The sequence below is a fragment of the Pezoporus wallicus genome, unplaced genomic scaffold (assembly GCF_028554395.1).
Source record: "Pezoporus wallicus isolate ANWC-B61680 ecotype Strahan unplaced genomic scaffold, APGP_CSIRO_Pwel_v1 contig_8341, whole genome shotgun sequence".
Taxonomy (NCBI): Eukaryota; Metazoa; Chordata; class Aves; order Psittaciformes; family Psittacidae; genus Pezoporus; species Pezoporus wallicus.
The window spans coordinates 2,573,434-2,597,723 of record NW_026638083.1 but is presented as its reverse complement, the minus strand read 5'-3'; the positions used below and the strand labels follow the sequence as shown (position 1 = coordinate 2,597,723).

The 24,290-nt window shown below is 50.6% G+C and overlaps 1 protein-coding gene across 2 annotated transcripts in view; it reads left to right on the top strand.

The window, feature by feature from the left end:
- The window catches only part of COL5A1 (collagen type V alpha 1 chain), a 131,077-nt gene that overhangs the window by 71,064 nt on the left and 35,723 nt on the right, over positions 1–24,290 (top strand). For both annotated transcript variants that reach the window (XM_057409164.1, XM_057409163.1), the window contains exons 12-31: positions 2,727–2,801; positions 4,301–4,393; positions 6,193–6,249; positions 6,388–6,441; positions 7,033–7,086; positions 7,883–7,936; positions 8,779–8,832; positions 9,698–9,751; positions 11,156–11,200; positions 13,461–13,514; positions 14,709–14,753; positions 15,358–15,411; positions 15,998–16,042; positions 16,828–16,881; positions 17,648–17,692; positions 19,363–19,416; positions 21,335–21,379; positions 22,468–22,521; positions 22,621–22,728; positions 23,331–23,384. In XM_057409164.1, coding sequence (XP_057265147.1) covers positions 2,727–2,801; positions 4,301–4,393; positions 6,193–6,249; positions 6,388–6,441; positions 7,033–7,086; positions 7,883–7,936; positions 8,779–8,832; positions 9,698–9,751; positions 11,156–11,200; positions 13,461–13,514; positions 14,709–14,753; positions 15,358–15,411; positions 15,998–16,042; positions 16,828–16,881; positions 17,648–17,692; positions 19,363–19,416; positions 21,335–21,379; positions 22,468–22,521; positions 22,621–22,728; positions 23,331–23,384 — 1,152 coding nt within the window. The remainder of the gene's footprint in view (positions 1–2,726; positions 2,802–4,300; positions 4,394–6,192; positions 6,250–6,387; positions 6,442–7,032; positions 7,087–7,882; positions 7,937–8,778; positions 8,833–9,697; positions 9,752–11,155; positions 11,201–13,460; positions 13,515–14,708; positions 14,754–15,357; positions 15,412–15,997; positions 16,043–16,827; positions 16,882–17,647; positions 17,693–19,362; positions 19,417–21,334; positions 21,380–22,467; positions 22,522–22,620; positions 22,729–23,330; positions 23,385–24,290) is intronic.

Genomic DNA, 24,290 nt, shown 5'->3' with positions numbered 1-24,290 from the left:
GGGGAAATGTGCTCCTTTTGAACGTGATGAGCTGCAGCGTTAGAGCAAACTGCAGCTCTGCACCAGCTCTGCTTCTGTGCCTGGAAATCCGGGTATTGGGGTGCTCTGGGCTTGATCAGCTTGTCCATGGGGAAGGCTGATCACAGAATGAGAGCTGTAACTTCCAAGACCATACAGTCATTGTGTCCCAAAGGATTTATTCCCCCAGCGACAGGTTTGCATCTCAGAAGTGTAATAGGATTCCTAAAATCCTCATTGGGGTTCTAAAAGGCTTGATGTGTTCAGGGTGCCCTTTTTACCACCAGTGAACACTGCTGGACCTACAAGACCCCGAATGCTGCAAGGGATTCTGTTGCAGAATCTTCTGACCAGGGCTGAAAAATAGGCTGAGAGAGACACTTAAAGCAAACTCGGGCTCCCTCGGTACTGTGGGCTGCTGGGCACCCCTGTCACTGCCTGCTGCCTGAGGAGCCTCAGCACTAGCACTGAGGTTTCAGTGTAAACATTGCCTTGAAATATTGCATTAGTGTTTGCACTCAGCGTGGCATTTTAGAGCGCTGCACCAAATGGAAGTTGAAGTCCCCATCCCTGGCTGCTATATATCAGCAAATCTCTATTTACATAATGAGTGACACAGATTTACACCAGCTGAGGGGCTGGCGTGCTGCGTTTCTGAAAGGCATTCATGAATTTCAATTTACAAAGTGCTTTATGGGGTTGATTTTCCTCCAGCCCATTGCCCCCCACTGCTCCACCCCACAAGGAAGAGACCTCGCACACCCAACGTGGAGCAAAGGGAGGTGTTTATGTATCGAAACATTGCATCGACGTTTGTCAGGCAGAGTGCGTATAGGGAGATAAATAAGCTCATTCCTGATCCATCATTTGCTGGACTTGGAGTTAAAGGAGAAGAGAGAGAGGGAACGAAGTTTATTATAGAAAATGAGTCTGGCCTAAATTATTTATTGTGCTTCTGCTCCAGCAGATGGGCCTGGCCCCTGCACCGCAGCAGCGGAGTCAAGAGCTCCGGCGTCAGCCAGGCTGAGCAAACAGCATGAATGCAACGTCGTGAGCTTGCCCTGAAAAATGGGTACCCCGGTGTGCTGTGCAGGCTCCCTTCAACACCCAGCCTGCTGCTGGGTTTCTTTCTTTCCCTGCTAGCTCCCTGGGCAGTGCTGTTATTCTGGGCTGGCTGTGGTGCAGCCCTTGGCTCTGCCCTGTAATTGTGGTGTGGGTCCAGGCATGGGCTGGCTGGGGCAGGGTGAAGCACAGCAGCCCTTCACCCCCACCCCGGAGCTGGGCTCTAATTTAGTGCTTGAGTGTTTTGGGTCCCTTTTAAAGAGGGATGTGATGAGGGGAATGTGAAGTTGAACGTGACATAGAGGGGAGGGAAGAACAGGGAGCAAGAAGATGCACCCACATCTTGGTGGAAGACAGTGGGGCAGGGATAAAACACCAGATGCTTTGGGTTGGTTGGTTGGTTGTTTAAAACTGTTCTGATTTTTAGGGATCTTGTGACATGTTTCTGTTTCCCTTATCCCTTTCCCACCTTTAATCACCTCCCTTTGCCTTGTGGGGTGAGTGTGCAGCTTCCTGGGTCAAGGCCTGGCTCTTTGGTGTCCCTGTAGATTGTCCATAGATGTCTCTGATTTGTGGCAGGGTTTGATTTTTGCTTTTATTTGGTGTCTGCAAGGGCTGGAGGGCATCAGGCAGGTCAAAGAAAGCAGGAACTAACATAGGCACCTGTTGCTTGCCCTTCCAAGAGCTCTGCTTCTCCACAGAAGGGTTTATTATTAGTGTTTACTGATGAGGGGAGCGTCCAAGTACTCGAGCTTGAGCTGTTGGCCAGGCAGCGCTGCCTGCCTTGCCATGGACCCAGCACCAGGGTCCTCTTGGCCTCTCTGGGATGTGATGAGCTGTCTTGCCTTCAGCTCCTTGAGCTGCTGTGAAACTGTAATCAGGCATGCGCATTGAGTAGTTGGATGTCATCCTCATTGCATGTAGGCTTGTTGGATGGATGTGCAAATTTGGATTAACTTCAACTTCTTGCCAAGTACGCAACGGGGAATACAAATAATCTATGGGCTGTCTAAGGAAAATTGGCCATATTTGATTATTTATAACTTCATCAATAGATCTTTTACTGCATGCTTGTTTCTTTAGTTGAGTTAAAGAGACTCAACTGATGTTAATCAGCACAGCTCCATGGAGATCCTCAGAGTCCTGCTGATTTACAGCCATTGACAGGATCACTCACTCCACTGTAGATAGAAGTAGCCTCATAGGACTAACAGAAAGACAGAAGAGAGAAAAATGCAATGACCCAGACGACTGAACATGTGCAGAAATGCATTTATCTTTCCACGTTTCTATCTCACTGAGTTATGAAGTTTCATATATATTTTTAATAGGTTTTAACAGACCCAACTAAACATTGATTCCATTAACTTGGAACATTGCAGAGACTTTAATTGCTCACTCAAAAATTGCATATGGCAGACTCTGGAAATACAGAGGCCAGGATGTAACAAGAGGGAATCACTAAGGAGAATGTGGGCTTCCACAAAATCTGCCATAGCATTGGGATGCCCACACACTCATCACCTGCCTGTCAAGACAGGGAGCCTTTTGTATCACGACATAAACCTTTGCAACCATGACTACTTACATATGGACATGACTAAAATGACACCATAGACGTTTATTTCTATTCTTGTTTCTTGTAGGGGCCCCCTGGTCGCCCGGGTCTCCCAGGAGCAGATGGTTTGCCAGGACCACCAGGGACAATGCTCATGCTGCCAGTAAGTACAAGCATTTAAATGAGTTGGCTTCTTGGCTTTGCTACTGCTTAGTCCCTGTTCTTGTAGAAGTCTCCCATCTCTTTTACATCAAGGGCGCATTTTCCTTGGTGGAAAAGATGGGTCCAGATGGTTGCCCTGGTAAATTTACTTTCTGGAAAGCACTGTAACTTCTGCATTGGTCAGAAGCACAGGGCAGCTAGGTCAAAACTTCCAGAAGGGATGAATAAGCTCAAGTGTTTGTGACTGGGCATGGTGCTGGAGAATAAGAGTCATAAAGAAGCAACTGAAGACAATTCCAAGAGCAGAACCCTTCCTCCTGCCTCAAACCACTTCAAAGCAGGTGCTACAGTTGTAAGCACCTGAATGAACTGGTCTCTTCTGATGGCCTGTGCTTAATGTGCATTGAAGCCAGCAAGTACCAAGTCAGCCTTCTTGGTCCTGGGATGCTTAAAGGAATAGTTATATTTTGTGTCTGCTCTGATGGGAGAAAACCCCATGGAAACCAGCTGCTGCAAATGAGCGGTTAGGTACCAAAGGGGAAGAGTCTTTAGTGAAAAACCACAGTGCTCTTGTCCGGGCTCCAAATGGGAGGGTGATACTTGTGTAGGCTCCTGGCAGGGTGCCTGGGACAGCTTGGGCCGAGTGCTCAACATGGAGCTTAGCTGGCCATTACAATAGGTTTGTTGGTCCCTACAGTAACCAACTGTAGGCCTATAAATTGCATCTCTTTGAAGCTGCTTGCCAAGTTCCTGTGGTCATGTACCTAGCGCCAACCAAGCGAAAGGCAGGGGTGAAACGGAGGTGAAAGAACTGTCCAAGTAGGTTCTGCAGCCCGGGGTCCTTCTTGCAAAACCCCAAATGCACATGCAGTTCAGCAGGAGAAGGGTGTGTGTCCCGGGAAGTGGGCTTGTAGCTGTTGGGGGTGGCAGAGGCAGAATTAAACACAAAACTCCTTCCCTTTCAAGTTTGGGAAAATAAACCAGTAAAGCTTGGGGTTTTAAAGTCCTTTGTACGCTGAAGGATCCTGGCTTGAACAATAGGCCAGCCTCTGCTCTTTGAAGCACACTGCCATGCTTGAGAAATACAGCCTTTGTCCTGGGGCAGAGAGGCAGCTAGAGCCAAATAACCTGGTGCAACCCCATCTCCGGGGGTCTCCCGGCCAAAAGCATCCACATGGGGAATATCAGCCCTGTGAGAGCTTTGTGTTCTGTGTTGAGGGGTGGTGTGTGAGGTCCCTACCGCCCGGAGCCCGCAGTCCCTCTCACTGCGTGTTGCTCTGAGCTGGTACAGTCTGCTCTGTGGGCACGGCACGGGGATCAGTCGGGGTGTTCCTGTGAGCTGGTGACCCAAGGGCACAGTGGTCCCTTGGATGGCATGGTCTGGAAGAACAGCTCTGGTGCTGGGCTGGTCGTGGTGAGCGGTTGTTGAGGGCTCAGGCCAGGGGGAGGCTGGAGGGACAGCAACCCTGCGACCTGCTTTCTGCATCTTGTTCCCATCAGTTCCGCTTCAGCGGAGGAGGAGATGCCAGCTCTAAAGGACCTCTTGTTTCAGCCCAGGAGGCTCAAGCCCAAGCCATCCTGCAGCAGGCCAGGGTAAGTGAAGGCTGGTGGGGATGTCTCTTGCAGCAGGTGCCCGAGGAAGCGGAGGAGCAGGATAAATGTGGCAGAGATGTCTTGCACCATCCACGGTGCTTGGGGCTCGCTTCGGCACAGGCTGTTGAGATAAGCTAAAAAGCAAATTATTTCACCCTTGAATGAAGGGTGTCCCTGCCCATGGCAGGGGGGTTGGAACTCGATGATCTTAAGGTCCTTTCCAACCCTAACTATTCTATGAGTCTATGAACTAAAGCTCACTGGCATCTCCGCCCAGCTGGGGGGCACAAGCCCCTTTTAGGTTTATAACAAGGGTTTTGGCTTAGCTGATGCCATTCTGGTTTCCATCCAACCCCTCTCTTACAAAGGAGTTTGACCTTATACACATTCAGGTAGAGTACAGAGCGCTGATGCCACCAGCCACTGCATATTCCCGTCCATGAATGTTGCTCTGAGGATAATACCAGTGGGTTGTGTGTCTGGTGTTACCTTCTCAGTCCCAATTTTCCTAATTTCAAGCCTGCCCACAGTTTTCCATCAGCATTTTCTTTTGCTGGGAATGTGACCGGATGAGAGCTTCATGAGAAGCATCTGCTTGCTCAGGCTCTCTGGTTTTGTTCTTTGTTTTCTGCTTGTTGAAAATTGGGTCTGTAATGAAGAGCCCAAAGAGCCTCCCTCCCCTCCCTCCAAATCCTTTTTCTCTCTTTTGGTTTTGTTGGGTTAATTTATTTGAATCGATGTTCAGTTTAACAAACAAACAAATCCCGGGCGGCTTCTGGGCTGCGGATGAAAAGTTGGATAATTCCATAAAGGAAAAAACCCATCTATTTCTTGGTTAACTTCAACCTATTGTTAGATAATTCCAGCTGAAAACCCTGATACCAAAGCAGAAAGGGAAATAAATTGCTTTTGTGGGGAAGCTACAGGATATGGCAGGAATGGAAGAGGAATCCTGCAGGGGAAGGACATTTTATTTCCTGTTGGGGGGTAGTTTTTCTTGTTATCGGTGTTAATTACATTTTCAGGTTGATTTATTCCCTTTAAATTTGGGTTTCATGAGGCAGCACTCGCTGTCCCAGCTGCCTGCATTTCAGAGCATCTCCCTTTTAATGGGGTGTTGTGAAAGGATGCCACAACACGTAGCATTTGTGCAATATTTATGTCATTCCAAGTGCAGTTGCGGGTAGATTTTAATTACTGGTGTACACAGATAATTACAACTCTTTGAGTGTTCAATTGTCACGAGGGAGCGAGTTGCCTGAGTGATGCTTTAAAGTGTGGACCAGCCCCATTACCCACCATGGGGATTACTGACTTGATGCATGGTTCCATGACTCCTTAATTACGGAGCTAAAAGCCCCCGGGTGCAAATGGAATTGTTGTTCTGTTCACAGGGTATTAAGTAGTAACTAAAGCAAGGGAAAAACTCCTCCAAAACTGGACCCTCAGGATGGTAAAGAAAGAAATCCTCCTAACCCGGACTGAGATCATATTTACCTTAAATGGTTTGTTGCCAAAAGCATGCATGTAATAGTGTCTGTATGTAATGATGGAAAAGGGGATATGGGCTGCAGAGGCAGCTTCACATCTGGTTTAGATGCAGGACCCTCACCCCTCCACGTGGCAGGGTCTGGGCCAGGGTTTGTCTGTACACACCCATGGCTGCCCCGTCCCTGGCAGCGTTCAAGGCCAGGTTAAACAGGGCGAGAGCACGTGGCTGGTGGCACCGTGGTGGCTTTGTCCCGCTGCAGCAGCGAAGCAGGGGCACCAAGTGAGCAACGTTTCTCTTTGTGTTGCAGCTGGCGCTGAGGGGACCAGCAGGTCCAATGGGTCTGACGGGGCGGCCAGGCCCCATGGTAAGTGAACGGGGAAATGAGCATGAGCAGAGCCATGGGTGCTCTGGTTACCTGCATGAATGGCTCTTTAATATGGTGTCATCCTTCCCTCTGGCTCTGCTATGGAAAAATGTAATAAATCCTTTTCTGTGTCCAAAGGGACCCCCGGGCAGCGGAGGACTAAAGGGAGAAGCTGGAGAAATGGGACCTCAGGTGAGTATGGGCATAGTGGGCAACCAGGAGATCTGGGGGAAAGGAGGGCATGAAGCCCTGCTTTAGATGCTGTTGTGAAGGAGCGAGTCAGTAACCCAATGCCAGCTGAACATGAGTGGGAACATCTGCTTTGCATATAAATGTATCCAAATGCAGACTGGAGACATAATTTTAAGCTAGCAGTGTAAGATTCTGCAGGTGGATGGCCTTCCCTTCCCTTCCCTTTCCTGCAGAGACATCCGTGGGGGAGTCCTGTAAGCATGAGCTGGGTTGGAGTGTGAGGAGTTTGCTGATGTTCAGGAAATTGTTCCCCCAAGCCGTAAATCCTGGAATAAAGGGAAATTCCCACTTTCTAATAGTGGGGGAAGTAATTTGTCTCCACTGCATGGAGCTGCTTGCAGGGCAAAATCTTCCTCGTGCAGAGATAGTCGGTCCTGAGCCTTCCCTCTGTATTTGGAGCCATGGGCTCTGCTTGAGGACTCCACATCCCGTTTCATAGCCCCAGTGACCCGGGCAGCCCCAGCAGCGCTGGGTTCCCCTGTCGTGCCTATGGGTGATGATGCAATTCTTCCTCTCCTTGATGCCTTGCAGGGTCCACGAGGCATCCAGGGTCCTCCCGGTCCGGCAGGGAAGCCAGGCCGCAGGGTGAGTGTCCCGGGAGCTGCGCTGGCGACTGCGGGAGCCGCGTTCCCTGCTAGAAACTGTTTCTGCTGCCAAACAATTCCTGAGCACCGAGAGCGTTGCACAAGAGCAGGCTGGTGGCCAGCGGTGCCTTGTCCAGGAGCTCTCTGTGCATCTGGGCAGCGCAATGAGGATGGGAGTTAAGGGCTGGGTGGTGTGGGGAGAGCTGCAAGTACGCGCTCCCCGTCTTTTGTCCTCGTTTTCTTCTCCTCTGTGCTGTTGAGGTTGTGGCTGCATGAACAACGGGCTGGTTTGGACAGTGCCGAGGTCTCGGTAGTGCACAAGGAGGGTCCAGGCCCTGGGGGTTCTGGAGCTGGTATAAATGGTGCTCATCTGCTCTGCCGACGTCCCTGATGCTGATTTCCATTTCACACCATCCTCTGGCTCATCGGTTTGTCAGAGGAAGGAATGAGAAAGTCTTTTGTGTGACCCACTTCTGGCTTTCCCGAGCATATTCCAATTTGTGAATGTAGTGATTATCATCTCTTCAAATGTGCTGTGAAATGAGGATTTCAAATTAAAATCAAGGACCATGTCCCAGCATCCCCTGTAGCGAAGCAGCTTTGCTGCCATGTGTCTCACACCAGGCTGAGCCCGGGATGCTCCTTCCAAACCAGACCAGCACGTTTTCCTTCCCAAGGGAAGCTGTTCCCCAGAGAGCTCTGGCTTAAATAAAGCTTCACTCGGCCGCAGAGCAGAGAGCAGATGTCCCTGGTCCTGCCCTGCCCTTTGTGTTGGACTTTGCTTTTCTCTGTTGCAGGGACGAGCTGGCAGCGACGGTGCCCGGGGAATGCCGGGACAGACAGGACCAAAGGTACCACCATGTACTGATGTGCTCTTGGAATCCACATCTGCTCTTCAGCAGTGAGCTGAGGGACCCTTGGCAGGAGCCCACCTTGCTTGGAAGAGGTGGTTGAACTGATGCCAGGGCTCCATGTTTGAGAGGGAGAAGTTAGACGCACACCTGGAAGGCACAATAGCAATCCGTGTTTTCCTTTCATGTTTTTAATTGCTGGATCCTCTTAAGAATGAACTGTGCTCCCTTGGCTGCCGTTGGAGAGCAAATACTTTGGAGTGCCAATTATGGAAAAGAAACAGGAATGAGCAGTTGGAAATGTCCTAAAATACAACTACAACCCCCCCACCCTATTAACTGGGTGAGGAAATGGGGAAGGCATGGTGAGGAATTTTAATGCCCTGTAGTTTTATTTGAGACAAAATCCCTTCATTCAGCTGTGATCTGCTGGTGTTATCAAGCAAGGAAGAAGCTGTGCCACTGAAATTGAATGCAGAGAAAGTTTGCTCAGGGAATCGTGTATTAGAAGGTTTAAGTACTTTATTATGTAGATACTTAAAGCTGGAATAGATGGGGTTTTGATATAGAGACAGGAGACTGCAAATCATTTATCTGGTAAAGTGCTTTAATGAGCGTCGACTGCCCTCAAAGGAGGGATGCAGGGAAGAAGGGGAAGCAAAATAACAAGGAGCACTGGGAAGGAGAAGGAGATTTGCAGTGAGCAGAGGCAGAACGATGCTCCAGGGCCTGCCAACAGGCAAGAGCTGCCCATTGCCCCGGGTGCACCTCGGCCTGTCCTCCCAGTTGTAAAGATACGCAACAGGAGGTGGAAGCGTGAACTAAACTGGTTTCTCTTTTAGGGTGACCGAGGGTTTGATGGCTTGGCTGGTTTGCCTGGTGAGAAAGGAAATAGAGTAAGTTACTTCCACTTGTCCTCTGGCCACTGTCTGGAGTGAGCCCGTGGTTGGGGAGTGCTGGGAGGAGGACAGCTACTGCTGGGGATGAGCCGCAGTGGTGCAACTGGGAGAGCGCAACCATGTCCCGTCAGAGCATCCCTCCCAGGTGCAGCATTCACATCCCAGGAAGCTGCGAGATCCTTCTGGGCCTGATTGAACTTGGAAAGGCTGGGGGGTGGGGGGGAAATTGCCTTAATAAAATGCAGACTGAAAAATAAAGCAAGGGGCAAAACCTGCGTTCAGCCAGTGCGGTTGTGGATGGAAGTTGCCCAAAATTATAATGGGATTTTTCTCTTTATAATTAAACAAAAGGGGAAAAAATGCAAGAGGCTAGTTATTTTGGCAGGCTGTTCATGCCTCCCCTCCCTAGAGAACACAGCCATGGCTTTATAAAGCAAGGGAGTGTTTGAACAGCGGAGATTGCATCATGATTACAAGCTACACGGGAAAGGGAAGATGGTGCCTTAGAGAGATGCTTAATCAGCCAGAAATGGAATAGCATGGCTTGGGTAAAGCAGTAACTGCAAAGCCAGAGCCCTGCTCCTGAAGGAGCTACTGCTCAGTTCCCCGTTCCCTGCCAGAGTGTTACCAGTAAATCCCATGAACTCTCACCCTGGAGGCCATCAGTCTGCCCATGCTGCAGCCCACACGTGGCCCGAGCAGGTACAGGGGAGCACATGGAAAGGAACCGTGAGGGCACCTTCAGCACCCAGGGCAGGCAGAAAAGTCACGTCCATCACCTGGTTTATCAGTGTTCCCCAATGTTTTCCATTGCCAGAGTGTGTCCACCTTCTCTGAGGATTTTTCTCCCTTCCCTTTATAGGGTGAGCCAGGCCCCCACGGACCCCCTGGGGCACCCGGAGAGGATGGGGAGAGGGTAAGTCTGTCTCTGGATTGGGAATCCCTTTGAATTCAGAACTGACTGCTGTAAACAAGAAGCAGATGCCACATCGGGCAGAGACGTGGCAAGAGCAGCCGGTCTCCTGCTGCTGGTCCTCGTGTCCTGGGGATGCTGCAGATGGCCATGGAGAGAGGGAGGGAGCAGGGAGGTGGGAGAGGAAGTGAAAAGGAGAATTTGTGTTTAAAGATCTGCTCAGAAAAGCCAGGTCTTCTTAAAAGAATGAAATAACAAAAGAAAAATGATCATCTTCCAGGTGAGCAAGCATCAGCTCTGATGTTCAAAGACCCAGCAGATTGCAGCAAGGCTTGGGGAATAGAAATTCCAGACTGAAAGGGAATCAAAGATTAAATTGTTCCCTTCTCCTTCCACGCTGTTTAGTCAATAGTCACAGGCCTTTAGCAAAGCTCACATTAAGTGGTTGTAGGTCTAGAAGGGCTGGTTTAAGGGGAGAGATTGCAAATGCTGAAGCAGTGCCTGCGAGGAGCTTGTGGTTTAACCAGAGGAGCGTGTATGGATTTCCCCTGCTCTAATCCCCTTCCACGATGTTTTCTCTCCACCTCTGGCTGTTTGTTTCCTCCGGAAAGCACAGATAATAACACATTCCTCGCCACGAGCTTGTGAGGAGAAATTAGCTGTGGCTGTAAATGCTTTGAAGGCGAAAAGACCAAACCCGCGTCCTGTGGGGGAAGAACGAGTGTTGGGAGAACTTTAATCCTAAAGAGCAAAACAAACCATTTGAGGTGTGTGGAGAGAAGCTCCGAGGGCAATGGCTGGAAGGAAGAGCATGGATTTCGGCAGCAGAAGAGGAGGGTTTACAAGGGCTGGCTGCTGGCATTGATTTCCTATAGGGAGCCTCAGGGTTTGGCGATTTAAAAGCAATTCAGGGGAAGAGCCAGGTCATCCTCGTGAGGGATCCATGGGGCACCAGAAGGAGATAGGGAGTGGAGGGATGAAGAGGTACCCCTTTGCTGCCTCTGCTTTATCTGAGGAGCTCTGATTTGGCTCAGTCATATTGAGGGAGCTGCTGCCATACTCGCCTGTCGTTCAGCATGGGACTGTCTTGTGGTTATTAACTCACATGCCCTGAGTTGTTTCTGCGCTGCCCTTTCTGTTACCAAAATCCATCTGTATAAACCTCGACATGAATTACGACGTCTCCCTGCAGCAGTTCTAATCCTTGCTAAATTCTGCCCACGCAGGATTAGTCTCCAGGCTTACGAGGCCTCCCTTATGCACGGCTGCCCCTCTATTACTCCGGGGAAGCTGGCGTTCTGTGTGAATACTGTTTAACAAGAGTGAAAAACCTGTGATGTGACTGAAATATAACTGCCTTGTTCTGTCTCTTGTGCCATTTCCCTCTGCGCCTTCGCTGCTGACCAGGGAGATGATGGAGAAGTTGGACCCAGAGGTCTACCTGGAGAACCCGTGAGTATCTTCTCCTTTGCCTTGATGTACAGTGGCACTGCTTTGGTCAAGGTCTTGACATGGTAGCAGTGGTTTTAGTGGTTCTGTGGGACAGCTCTTCTGGTGCTGAGGTCCTCAGTGACTCCCTTTAAGTCCTGACAGGACTGAGCTTGAGGGGACTTTGAGCCCTGACTTCAGTGGGGTCAATATTCACCTCACAGTGCACGAAACTGCAGAAACCTGCAGTCTGTGGCTGCTTTGGCCCCCCCGTGCTGTGAACACCAGAGCTGCTGAGGCAGCGCGAGAGCAGGAGGGAGCTGCTTGGTACCAGTAAGGTTCAAAGATGCAGGTGCTGTTGGACAAAAACCTCTTGACCAGCAGCATAACAAATGCTTTCAGGGAGCTTACCCCTGAAAGGAAACAGTTGGGGTGTCAATTTGAGACTCTAAAAATACATTTTTTCCCCCAGTACTATTTTTTACTTTATTGGCAATGGTAAACTCTGCTTCTGGCTGGCTGCAGATCTCTGTGTGTAGTACAGTTGTTGGGTGCTGATTTCATCCCAGATGCATTTCTTTTGTTACAAAAAGAACGTTATCTACCATTTCCCATCACTTTTGCTTTCAGAATGGCTTATTTTGTTGTTCTGAGGCCCAGCATGGTGGCCTGGGAGTAACTGATGGGAACATTTGGACACACTTCATGTGAGAAAGGGAAGGGCTGGCATTTACGGACTCACTGGAACTAAATCATAGACAAGTTGTCTGATGAACTTCTAGGAAAGATTAATCAACTGAGCTGTCTCCTTGGCACATGTCTAAGCAATAACTTCTGGGTTATTAACTTCTTAAAAGCATTTATGTGCTCAGGTAAGACAGTAACAAAAGAGGAACTTAACTGATGGTAATGCATGCAGGGAAGGTCATGTTTATTTCAGCAATGCGAGTAAAAATATCTGCGATGGCCAAGAATGAAGGCACCAGGGGAAGCTTTTTGTCATATCTACACCCTAAATGTGCCCGTTTGCCTCTTTGTCTGCCCTCAGCCAAAAGAGGCTCTTCCCAATTTCATTGGTAACTGAAAGCAGTGGTGGGACTTCAGAATTGGTTTCTCCTCATCCTGCTCGTTTCTTTGTGATTCCCATCACTGGGTGATACAGCAGAGTATCAGCACGGGCTGTGGCCCATGAAGGTCTCTGGTGCCAGGGGCAGATTTCCTGGTGGATGCATCCAATTTTTGCTGCGTTTTTTCCAGGATCAGAATCCCTGCAGTATCCAGGATCAGACTTTGTCTTAATGTCTCCTTTATTATCCTGTACCATTTCATTTTAATTCCTCTGTTCTCTCTGCATCATAAAAAGAGGGACATATAATATTTGGGCAGACAGATAAAACTGCCCATCAGTCAGGAATGATTCTGCTCTGGGACAGTGAGCAAGCACCATCCTTGTAAATGTCCCGAGTTCTCCTATGGTCCCTCATTTAAGCAAGGGCCTGTGTTTAATTGTGAGCTTCCAGATTCACAGCTGAGGGCACACAGGTCCCCATCCCATTCCTTTTACTACAAATCCCCCTGAAGGCTCCAGGTAGAGGAGATGCTGGTATTTGCAAAGCTTCCTACTGAATGAAGACAAGTCCCCTGCCGTGTCTGTGCTCATTCAGTGTGATGCTCCATCCTGCCCCTTTCCCTGAAGGTGATATGAGGTTAAAGCTGGTGAGAAAGCCAGAAATGGAAAGGAAACACCGTGATTCCGGGAGTCCTGGGTGGTTAAGGCTGAAGAACCAAATGCCTTTGGAAATGCACATTTATGCTGCAGGCTGAAAACCTTTCCCAGCCTTGCTGAGTTGTACAGATGTGTCAGTGCTAAAAATTAAATGTGGGGAGAATTTGAATGCACACCCCACTGCCCCAGTAATAGCATCGGGTCATCCTTCAGACACTCCCTGGCTGGAGTGACTTGGCTGTGAAGGGGTTTGTGTCGTTGTGTGCATTATTACAGGGTAACCCAGGAGTATGATTACATTAGTAATAAAATGGTGGTTTAAGCAGGTCTTCTTCTAATCCTAGGGTTAGAATGCTAGGTGTCTGTGCCTGTGTTATTTATCTTTGCAGCTCAAGGATAGGTGCATACAGGATATCTGTTACTGGTTTGTAAACCAGGAGAGCTGCTGGGACAGCGAAAGCAGCAGGGGCATTGCTGTGCCAGCCCCGGTGATGCTCATCCCGCTCCAGCAGCACAGAGGGCTCCAGGATCACTAATTCCATCTGCTTCCCCCAACAGGGACCCCGAGGACTGCTGGGACCAAAGGGGCCGCCAGGACCCCCAGGGCCACCGGTGAGTTCCTGGGGCTGCTGCCCTCCTCGGGCAAAACACCCTGTTCCCGTTAGTCATCCAAGCAGATAATGCAGCTGCATAATCTCACACATCTGTGCAATGAAAAGCATGGTATTCAAAAACACGGTTAAAGCTCCAAGTCCATTTTCTCCCCCATTTTCAGTGGTGTCACGTCCATTTAAAGCAGCTCAAGATTTGGGGCACCTGAGTAAATATTAATGCCTTGCTCAGGCTGAAAGGGAAGAATGAGAGTTATTAACACAGCAGCTTTGCCATTAACTTCTGCCTGAGGGCTGGTGGGACTTTGAAGCAGTTTGTTCGTATTTCGGGCAAAAGCCAAGGGAAGAATGTGCTGTTTCTTATCCAGGAGACAGTCACCTTGTCTGCTGTGCGCTGCTGGGAGCACTGACACGGGTGCTCTCCCGTAAATCACTGCAGCTCGCTGGAGTCCCAGAACTTAAAAACCAAACCCCAGGCTGCTGCTGGGGCTAAAGGGGTCAGTGTGTAACGGGGAGCGTTGTAAAGCCCTTCACCCCTCCTGGGATGCGAAGGCATCTTCACGTTGAGCTCCTACCCCTGCTGAAATTTAATGAGGGTTCAGGATCTGCTCCAAAATGTACAAGCACCCTGTTACAGCCTGTATCCTGCTCAGCCCCAGAGCAAAACAGCGGCAGGGGAAGCCCCAGCAGGACATCTCCAGTGGACCATGTGCTTGTTACCCCATTAATAGATGCTCAGGACCTGTTTGACCCCAGCTGCCTTTTGGTTTGGCATAAGGCAGCACAGCCCCATTGCCTTCACCTGCTGCCTCACTGAGTGATGCATTCACATCCCAAGTGAGCTCTTTTCATAGAATCCCCGACTGGTTTGGGTTAAGGGACCTCAAAGCTCACCCAGCTCCAACCCCTGCCATGGCCAGGGACCCCTTCCACTGGAGCAGCTTGCTTCAAGCCCCTGTGTCCAACCTGGCCTTGAGCACTGCCAGGGATGGGGCTTTTCCTTTTCATTTGCTGTTCCACGCCTTGGGGGCAAATCGGCCGCTTTACCAAACACCTTTACAAAACCGTGCCCTTTCCCCCTGGTCCAAAGGGCTTCCCCATGTCTTTGTGGGTTTCTTTTTATGACCAGTTCTCTGCTTTTGTGGTGCGCAAAACCAAGATCTGTCCTTAGTGCTGTTCCTAAATCCTTCCGCAGGGTGTGGCTGGTATGGACGGACAAACTGGTCCCAAGGGCAATGTGGTAAGTTTTCACTGCGAATTTTACAGGCAGTTGAGGTATTATATAGAGTGAAATGTAAAATGGCCTCTATTAAATTAGATTTTCTAATTGCTTTGTAGCCTGGTCTACATTCCTACCAGAGCCTGTGAAAACCACAGAGGGTATCTTCCTGCAGCAAATGGATGTTAATTTATTATAATTTCTGATGGAATTACACATTATTTCCCCATGAAAGATCAAACATTTTCATTGAGATGTGTGTTGTTCTAATGAATATCAAAATATAGTAATTTAACTGAGAAGAAAAAAAACCTTTGTGCTTCATTCTTTGTACTGATGGGATGAAATGAGCTCCCTGCTCGAGAGCCAGTGCAGAGGCAGGGAGTGTTAGAGCCCTGCTCAGCTCCTTTGGGTTGCGTGTCCATGCAGAGAAGTGAGTGTGCCCTGAGTTTCCCCCCTTCCTGTCCCCCTGCAGAGAGAGGTTGCTTCCCTTTCCCAGGAGCTCTCAGCTCCCAGCAGGGGGTTAGGGAGGGTGCAGGGATGCTGCACAGGGGCAGGAGCCGGAGGAAGCCCCAGCTCCGCTCTCACCTCTGCTGCCTTCAGCTCTGCCCTTGTCTCCTCGCAGGGTCCTCAAGGTGAGCCGGGTCCCCCAGGACAACAGGGCAACCCGGGTGCTCAGGTAAGAGGAAAACTCCTTTTCCATGGGTAGGGGAAAGGAATGATGGTTTAGAACAAGCGCCATTCCCCCACCAGAGACAGGACCAGCACTATGGAGGTTTGCTGGGAATTGGCTTTATGATACATCGCTGGCACAAACTCTCCCTGAAAACACTCCCAGTTTCACATCCCCTGGTTCTCACCTGGGTTTTGCTCCCGTGAGGCAAAGACAGACCCAGGTCCAGGCCATCTCTTTGGCCAAGTCACATCTTGTGGCTCATGCCTGACTCTTAGGATCTCAAGGTCCACTTGCTCTGCAGCCAGATGGGTGGCAGAGATGTCCAGGCCTTGCTGCCAGCCTTCTCCACAGCTCTCAGCAAGTCTCACCTCTTAGAGCATCCCTTTTCCATCCTGGGGCCGAGCGGTGCAGCTCCCTGGGGCAGCAGATGAATGTTATCGTCTCTCACAGACATGTTGAGAATGAATGGACCTGGGGTAGTCCCCAGCCGTGTCAGGCACTAGAATCATGCTCAGCTCTGGCACTGCCAAGATGCATTTGGAAGGAATAACTTGTTCCTTAATGACCCCCGTTTTTTTTCTCTTCACAGGGTCTTCCAGGTCCACAAGGCGCGATCGGTCCCCCAGGAGAGAAAGTACGTTTAAATCCTGAGCTCTGGCTTCAGACAACTGTTGCCATTGATATGTGTGTGCTGCCTCAGCTGCTCCTTTGCTCCATATGCAACATCTGTTTGCAGCCGTGCCTATGAAAGTCTAATGCCTCTCGTTCCAGACAAGAGGGACAAGAAAGCACGGTTTACCTCTAATTCATAATATTTGCATTCATTTCCCCTCTTAAGAGAAACATTTTGATGGTAAAGCACTAGGAGAGGATTGAAAATTATCTTGTTCTGTGGGCTAAATGCCTGGAAGTCTGAGCGGGATGGTAATGGGAAGAGCCCATGGGTTTGGCTCACTCAGCCAAGATCCCTCCACCTCCTCCCTGCCTGCTCCAGCTCTCTCTGATTTTCCACTGCTGTTGCTGCAGGGTAGCAGCACCTACCCCTGCTGGTGCTGGGCTGCAGTTATCAATAATTCTCCTGCAAGGGAGCATTATCTTGCAACTTGTCCTTAGACACGTGCAGCATTTGGTCTTTTGGCAGGACACAGCTTGATGCTTCGTGCCCCGGTGTTGAGCTCCCACTGCTGCGTCGTGTCTGTATGCACAAGGTGCTGGCACTAACACTGCCGCATCCTGAGGTGCTGGAACAACTCTGCCCACAGAAATAAGCAGACTCCCTACACCAGTGGCAGCTTTGCCAACAGGTTCACCTCTCTGCAGCCTTTCACAGCTAGGCAGAGCGAGACCTGTGTCTGAAAAGCTGCGTCCTCCAAGGTTCTGAGGCTCTAACCATTGTGTGTGTTGATTATTTGCTTTTAGGGGCCACTGGGCAAACCTGGTCTTCCTGGCATGCCTGGGGCTGATGGTCCTCCGGTAAGTTGTTCTCTCCTGGGTCTCTTCTTGGCACTGGGGCTGGGGGCCTGATCCTGCACCCATCCGCCCTGGGGTGCACCATGGGCTAGTGAAGCACGTGAGCCTGCAAGGCTGGGTTGAAGGGTTTGAGGTTGAGAAGCTCCGTCCCTGCTCCAAGCTTTGCTGAGCCTCACAGTGCAGCACTCGGTACTTCTCACCATCTCTTGGGGCCTCTCTTTCCCCTCCTCCTGTTTCTCCCCCCTGTTTCAGCAGGTTGGCAGCTCACTGAGGTAGGGATGCTCTCCTGTGTGTGAGCATGTTTCTGCACAGTGCAGCACGAGCACGGGGTGGTCCTCATCTTGCTCGGGGCCGCTGGGCACTGCTGCGGAACAGTGATAAGAGCAGGCTGAAATTGCATGTCAATATTGGATTCCTGCAGCTTCCTCCTAATCCTGCTTTAAGCATCATTTGCTCCTTGCTCTAGAAATCGGTCTTAATCTCTGGCCTTTAAACCTGATCTCACTTTTACACACCTCAGAGGCACCTGGATTTAAGAGTGATAAAATAGCCACATCCCATAATGCAGATGGAAAGCATGGCAAGAAAAATGACATTTCCCACCCTTGGATTGTCATTCCTTCAGAGGAATGCTGCTTGCATCAGGGAGAGCTTCCTGGAGAGCAGTGCTTCTCTTACAGATAAACCATAGCTGCCTGAACGAGCTGTTGGCTGTGGAGCACCAGATGTGCACTAAACCCCTTTTCCTCTTGGTCTCTTTTATGAATAGGGTCACCCTGGCAAGGAAGGTCCTCCTGGAGAGAAGGGGAGTCAGGTAGGTGTCAACGTGGCCCTCATCACTGCCAAGGGGAAGGTCGCTGTGGCTGCAGGGGGACAGATGTCCACGGGGCTGCGGGGATGGCCGGGCAGCCGGGGGACGTGGGTCAGTGGCAGTGACAAGAAACAAACCTGGTTGAGATCTGGGAGCTGAGCCCAGGTTTCATCTCTTGAGAGTCTCTGCTGGTGCTCGGGCTGGGCTTCCCTGTGCTCCTCCCGGCTTTCCTGGCAGGCAGCTCTCCATAACGCAGCAGACATGAAAACTGAAACTGTGAAGGGACCCTTCCCTTAACCAGACACAAATAAATATCCTTCGTGTGCAGGGAATGAAGAAAATAACTCTTGTTGTGTTTCCCGGCCTCCCTTTTCCTCCCCCCCTCAAACCCCTGCTTTAACAATATATTTGAGAATACTGCCGGAGGCTGGAGGCCCTGAATTATACAGGAATTATAGAGCATCCGTCTGTCGGGAGATTGACTCCCTGCCTTCCTGCTGCATCCCATTCGGTTGGAAAACATTGCATCTGTCTTTGATGGGAGCAGTTGGGTTTGGTGGATGCCAGCCCCAGCCGGGCTCGGGTGCTGCAGGGACCACGACCCGTGGCTGCAGCCGCTTGTCTGGCATCTCCCAGGGCTGGGAGTTCAAGCATCAGCCTCTGCAGGGTACGAGGAGCCCGTGAGTGCTTGTGCTGGTGCTCCCTGTGCTGGGGGAGGTTTAGCAAACATCAGTGAGGTGATTTCGGGGTGCTGCTGGTGCTGCGGGTCTCTTCCAGCCGGCATTCCCGTAAGCTCTGGGGTGCTGTTGGACCCATGGGCTCTGAGGCTGGAAAAGCTGGTCTGTGTCAGGCTGGGAGATGTACAGGGGTCTGTGTCAGGCTGGGAGATGTACAGGGGTCTGTGTCAGGCTGGGAGATGTACAGGGGTCTGTGTCAGGCTGGGAGATGTACAGGGGTCTGTGTCAGGCTGGGAGATGTACAGGGGTCTGTGTCAGGCTGGGAGATGTACAGGGGTCTCGTTTAGTTAGGAACTGAGCAAAATAAAAGCCAGCCAGGTTCAGTGAAGAGCATGATTCAGTTGCAGGTGTAAGCATGGCAGTGAGGGTGAGCAGGAGCGTTTTCAGGGCACGTATCAGGCACCGTGGTCTAGCACAGCTCCTGGTGTCCTTGGGGATTTGCAGTGCCAGAAGGGAGCTTTGTGAGCACCTCCTGTCCCATGTAGCTCAGGCCAAAGGACATCACTCCGAGGCTTGTGCCTCAGGCAATAACCCCTCTCTGTGATCATTATCATTGCAAGCTCTGCTGTGTTACTGCAAAACCAGCACGGTTTGGAAGAGGGGAGACAGCAGAACATGGTCTTCCTCTCTGAGAACTCTTTTCTTTAATCCAAAACACAAATCACTGTTATCACAAGTTGTTGCTACCCTGCCTCTTCTCATCCCCTTTTCCTATGGTTTGGATCTTTGCCGTTGGCTCAGCCCTGTGCACTTGCTCCAGGTGATGTTCCTGTAGTGCTCTTGGTAATCTGAGCTATTTTCGGATGGCTGCTGTCATTTCCATCCGGTCTAAAGCAGCCGCATGGCTGGGATATGTGCTTTGCACACACTTTCCTTATTGCTGCACCTTCGTGTTGATTTGTGACATTATTCTTGTTTGCCTTTCTTCCACCCCAGGGTCCACCAGGTCCTCAGGGCCCCATCGGTTACCCAGGACCCCGTGGAGTCAAGGTAAGGAGGACACAGAAGCAGTGTCCATGGCATTGCCTGTTCAGCTGGAGCTCTCCAGCTCGTGCTGGAGATGGACACTGATGGGGGATGCAGATGCCCTACCAGGGCACTTAGGACCACCTCAGGGTCCATCATCTTCTCCCAGGCCATGAGGATTGCAAGTCCCCTGCTCTTCAATAACCCCTCCTAGCATCACTCAGTGCTTTGCAGGGATTTCTTTCATTATTCCTGAGCATGGCTCAGGCCCATTCCGGTCGTTTCCAGTTTACAAGCAAAGTAAATCTCGGCCAGAATGTGAAGATTTTAACAAGGCTTGTTAATAAAACAAAGAAGCCCATTACTAAAACAAAGCAAGCTTTTCATGCTCCTGACCAAGACCCTGTTAGATGAAGCTGATGCATCTCAGCAATGTGCTCTTTCACTGGATTGAATTCCAGCCCTTTCCTTGTTCCTGCTGCATGCAGCACTCACATGCTGATGGTAAGGCTGTGGATGTTTTTTTCCCCATTCAGTAGTGGCCGTTATGCCCATCAAGATGTATTAGTTCAGGTGCAGATGCATCCTGCATCCCAAAGGTCCAATGAATCCGCAGGAATCTGTGCTAGCAGATACAAGCACAGCTTGGGGACGGACTGTGGGTGAAGTGAAGCCTCCTTAAACTCTCTTGTATATTTTTTCAATAGCAGAGACCCATTTGCTGTTCTGCCTTCAAAATTTAAAGGGGTGTATTTAGCCAGCACGAGCTTCCATCTCATTTTTTGCAAGGTTGCAGATTGAGATGTAGTGGTGCATTAGGGAATGGTTTGCTGTTGTGTTTACCATTAAACTGGAACTGTTCCACATTAGAGTGATCTACAGGAAGTCGTGCACCAAACCCATAGTGAGTACAGACAAGGTTTTGCTTCCTACAAGCAGTGTTCTATTAACTGCACAAGCCTCCAGCTCAGGAGAAATATGTGTCTCATTGGGTTTGCAGCTGTAAATAACTTGGAGCTCCCACCAGACCCTGTCCTGCTGCACAAATGTTGATATACTTTTAATTATACTTTTTCTTGACGTGCTGAAGGGAAGAACAAATTTAAACTACCCCAAGCAAAATACTGGTACTCAGAGAAAAAAACAACCAAAGCTGCTTCTATTCACTGTCAGAGCTGCATTGCCCAGTGCAGCTGGGCTAGGTGCTGAAGGGTGATGTTGGCTCCCAAGAGGCAGCATGGATGGGAAGCTTGGGGATCCTGCAGGTTGGGCTGGTGGCAATAGCAGGGGGCAGATCCTGCCCACACTCAGCACCTCTGGGCTGAGCACCGCGGCTGATTGCCTTGGTGAAGCTTTGGAGGGCTTCTGCGCCATGTCATGAATGCCCACACTGGTCATGTTGCCTTTGCTTTTTTCCACGTTTTGGTCCCTAAATGTGCTTTATGAAAGACAGCGCACACAGACACGAGAACCATGGCAAGAAAAGAGCTAGGCTTGACCCTTGGCGTGTTGGACACGGTGCTGCAGGACGGCACAGAGATCTCTGACAGTGTGCTCAAAGTGGATTCACTTCCCAGGTGCCCGTGCACAGCTCAAGCATGGGTTTTAATTTGAATGCTTGAGTGATCTCAGCACGTAGCAAGGCATCTGTGGGAGTGGGCTGTTGGAAAAGCTTTTCATAGTGAGTTTTATCCCTGGAAACGTAACTCCTGGGCAGAAACCACCAACCCCACCTACCAAGTCAAGCTTGTGACTATAAGGTACTCGCTGGTTATCAGCTGGACATCAGCAGCTGATATTTGATTAGCAGTGTGTTAGGAGCATCACAGTTTGCAGAGATACCACTGTCAACATCACAGGAAGCACAAATCACTGTGATTAATGATTCTTCACTCTTAAGCTTACCTATACGTGTGTAACATCTTGTTTTATCTCCTGCAAGGGAGCAGATGGTGTTCGTGGATTGAAAGGCACCAAAGGTGAAAAGGTGAGTTATCACTGCATGTTTGCATTGATTTTCTGTGGCCTCTGAGCAGTTTTGCAGGCTGGTCCCTCAGGATGCTCCCCGTGACCTTTTATCCTGCACAAGAGGTTTCTCTCGGGAGCAGGGGCTGAGCACCCAAAGGACTGGTCTCCTCTTTGGTTTTGGAGAGGGTGCGTGCTGGGGCCTGCTGTGATGTTGTGTCACATCTTGGCTTGGACCAGGGAGTGCTTGAGCTGTTTGTTGTGTCCAGCCGTCACTTATAGCTCAGGGGCAGTGTCGGGATGATTTCCCCATGACAGAATTTGGAGCTGGAGTGATGGAGTGGAGCTGAAGGGTTTGAGGTGTGTTACAGCAGGGCAGTGGTGCAGGGGATGTGCTGGTCAGCAGAGCAGCTTGTAAACCCCAAGCCAATAAGAGAATCAGCTCAGTCTATCTCTGTGGGTCCAAGGATGCAGTTGTTTCTGCCAGGTGGTGGAGAAAAACCTTCCTTGGTCCCATAAACAGATCCATGTTCCTTCCTTCCTGCCCGCAGCGATTCGTCAGCGCAGCACAGTTTTAGCTTAGGGAATCCTGGCAGGGACCTTCCAGACTTCAAAAGTCTTTCTGGAAACCGTGTCTTCGTTGCCTACCAGAGGTTTGCTGTAGAATGAAATACATTATTGATTTAGCTCTGCAATTAAGTCTGCTTGCCTGAAAGAAATGACTGCCGCTGTCCTGGAGGTTGCCTCAAAGCGTGCTGTAAAACATCCTCCGTGAAAACAAACCCAGCTGTACTTCAGAAGTGCTTGCTTCTCGGTGCTGGTGAAGTGGTGTCAGTCACATCGGGCCAAATCTGTGCTCCTGACTTGCAGCCAGGATAGGATGTAGGGAATACCTGCTCTGACCCCTCTGGGACCTCCCTGTCGCACCCTGGCTGGGTTTTCATGTTCATTTGTGCGCACCAAAGGCTTACAGAAGCCAATGTGATGGGCAGTGCAGGGACCCAATCTTGTCCTCCCTGGGTAGGGGCCATACAGTGAGGCTAGAGAAGCTTTTTTTGCTTTCTTTTCATCTATACACCTTGTCTGTGCTTTCACCTCTTCACTATCTAGGGTGAAGATGGCTTCCCTGGCTTCAAAGGGGATATGGGCATCAAAGGAGACCGGGTAAGTCTGTGATGGATTGCAGCCATGAGGGTACTGCTGTCAGCAACCATGGGGTCTGGGACCCGTCTGCCCCATCAATACCTGTCTTGTCACTAACAGGGGGAAATTGGGCCTCCTGGCCCCCGGGGTGAGGATGGTCCTGAAGGTCCCAAAGGTCGCTCTGGCCCCAATGGCGATCCTGGTCCTCTTGGTCCTGCTGGAGAGAAGGTGAGTCTCAACCATGGGAGTCACCCAGGGATGTTTCCCTGTAAACCCTGCTTTGCTTTGGGTGTCCTGGGTGGGTGGGGGGGCAGTGCCCAGCATGGGGAGGGGGGATCTTAGGGCAGAGCGATGAAGAGGAGCTGCAGGGGCTTTGTGTGAAGGGGGTAAGAGTTGTTCCACACAGAGACCAGAGGAGACCAAAGGCTGATGGTTTTACTGCAGCAGCGTGACTTGAGCGTGTTGAGATATTGGTCCCTTTGGTGATATCTGCTTGGGTACAATGTCTTGAAAACAAGACCAGAGGAGAAAGATTAAAAAATAGGAATATCCTGGACTCCAGTCTGATCTCTGCGTGCATCCCATTGAAAATGAGAGCAAAACTTAACCAATAGGTCCCCAACACCTCTGTGGTGCTCACTGTGCATCAAACCCACTTGATTTACCCCAGGGAGGGCAGCGGGTGCTTGTGGTGCCCCAACAGCTTTATTCCACCCATACCATGTGTTCTGCTCTTGACTGCTCTGCACTTGGCATCTCCCCTTTCCGCTGGTGCAGCTCCTCGCGAGGTCTCCCTTGCTCACGCTAACACACTTCTGTCTGTGTTCCAGGGGAAGCTCGGCGTGCCAGGACTGCCCGGCTACCCGGGCAGGCAGGGCCCAAAGGTAACGCGGTGGGTTCGGTCTGGGGGAGTTCAGGGGGTGCGGGGAGCACAGCAGACACCGTGGTAGTGGATGGAGCCACGCTGAGGGCTCAGCCCCGGTAACGGGGCAAGGTGGGGCAGCAGCATCTCCATTGCAAGGGGTCCCTCCTTCCCGCCCGGGCAGGGCAGACTGATAGAGGGGTAAAGCCAGCTCCCAGCCCTCCGCCGGTGGAAACACCTGCAGGGCTGGCAAGGGAGTTGGAGAGGGGTTTTTGGCAAGGACAGGACAATGGGGAACGGGTTCGAACTTAAACAGGGGAGATTTAGGTTAGATATTACACATCCTTCCCGGTGAGGGTGCTGAGGCGCTGGCACAGGGTGCCCAGAGAAGCTGTGGCTGCCCCATCCCTGGCAGTGTTCAAGGCCAGGTTGGACACAGGGGCTTGGAGCAAACTGCCCCAGTGGAAGGGGTCCCTGCCCGTGGCAGGGGTTGGAGCTGGAGGAGCTTTAAGGTCCTTTCCAGACCAAACCAGTCTGGGATTCTGTGAAGTCAGTGATTGCTTCTGCATGACTTCAGTCTTGTGCAAAGCAGTGGGAAGAGATGCGGTGGGACAGGGCTGCAGCATGTGAGGGGGTGCAGGACAGCGCTGGGGAGGGATATAAACAGGCTCCATATGAGCTGTCATGCTAGTAGTACGTGTGACAATCCTTCTCCTTGCATTCTGTTTGGCATCTTCAAAGATCTGAGCTAGTGTTAAGTAATTAATCAAGGAGAAGAGCTAATGAATCAGGGTCTCCCTGAAATGAAAATAAACCCGCCACTGGCAGATCTGCACCCACCTTTACTGCACACCCACCCTGAGCTGGGCCAGCTTCAAACCTGCTCTTTAAATGAGAACTGTGAGTCCCACTGCAGAGCCCGAGGCTG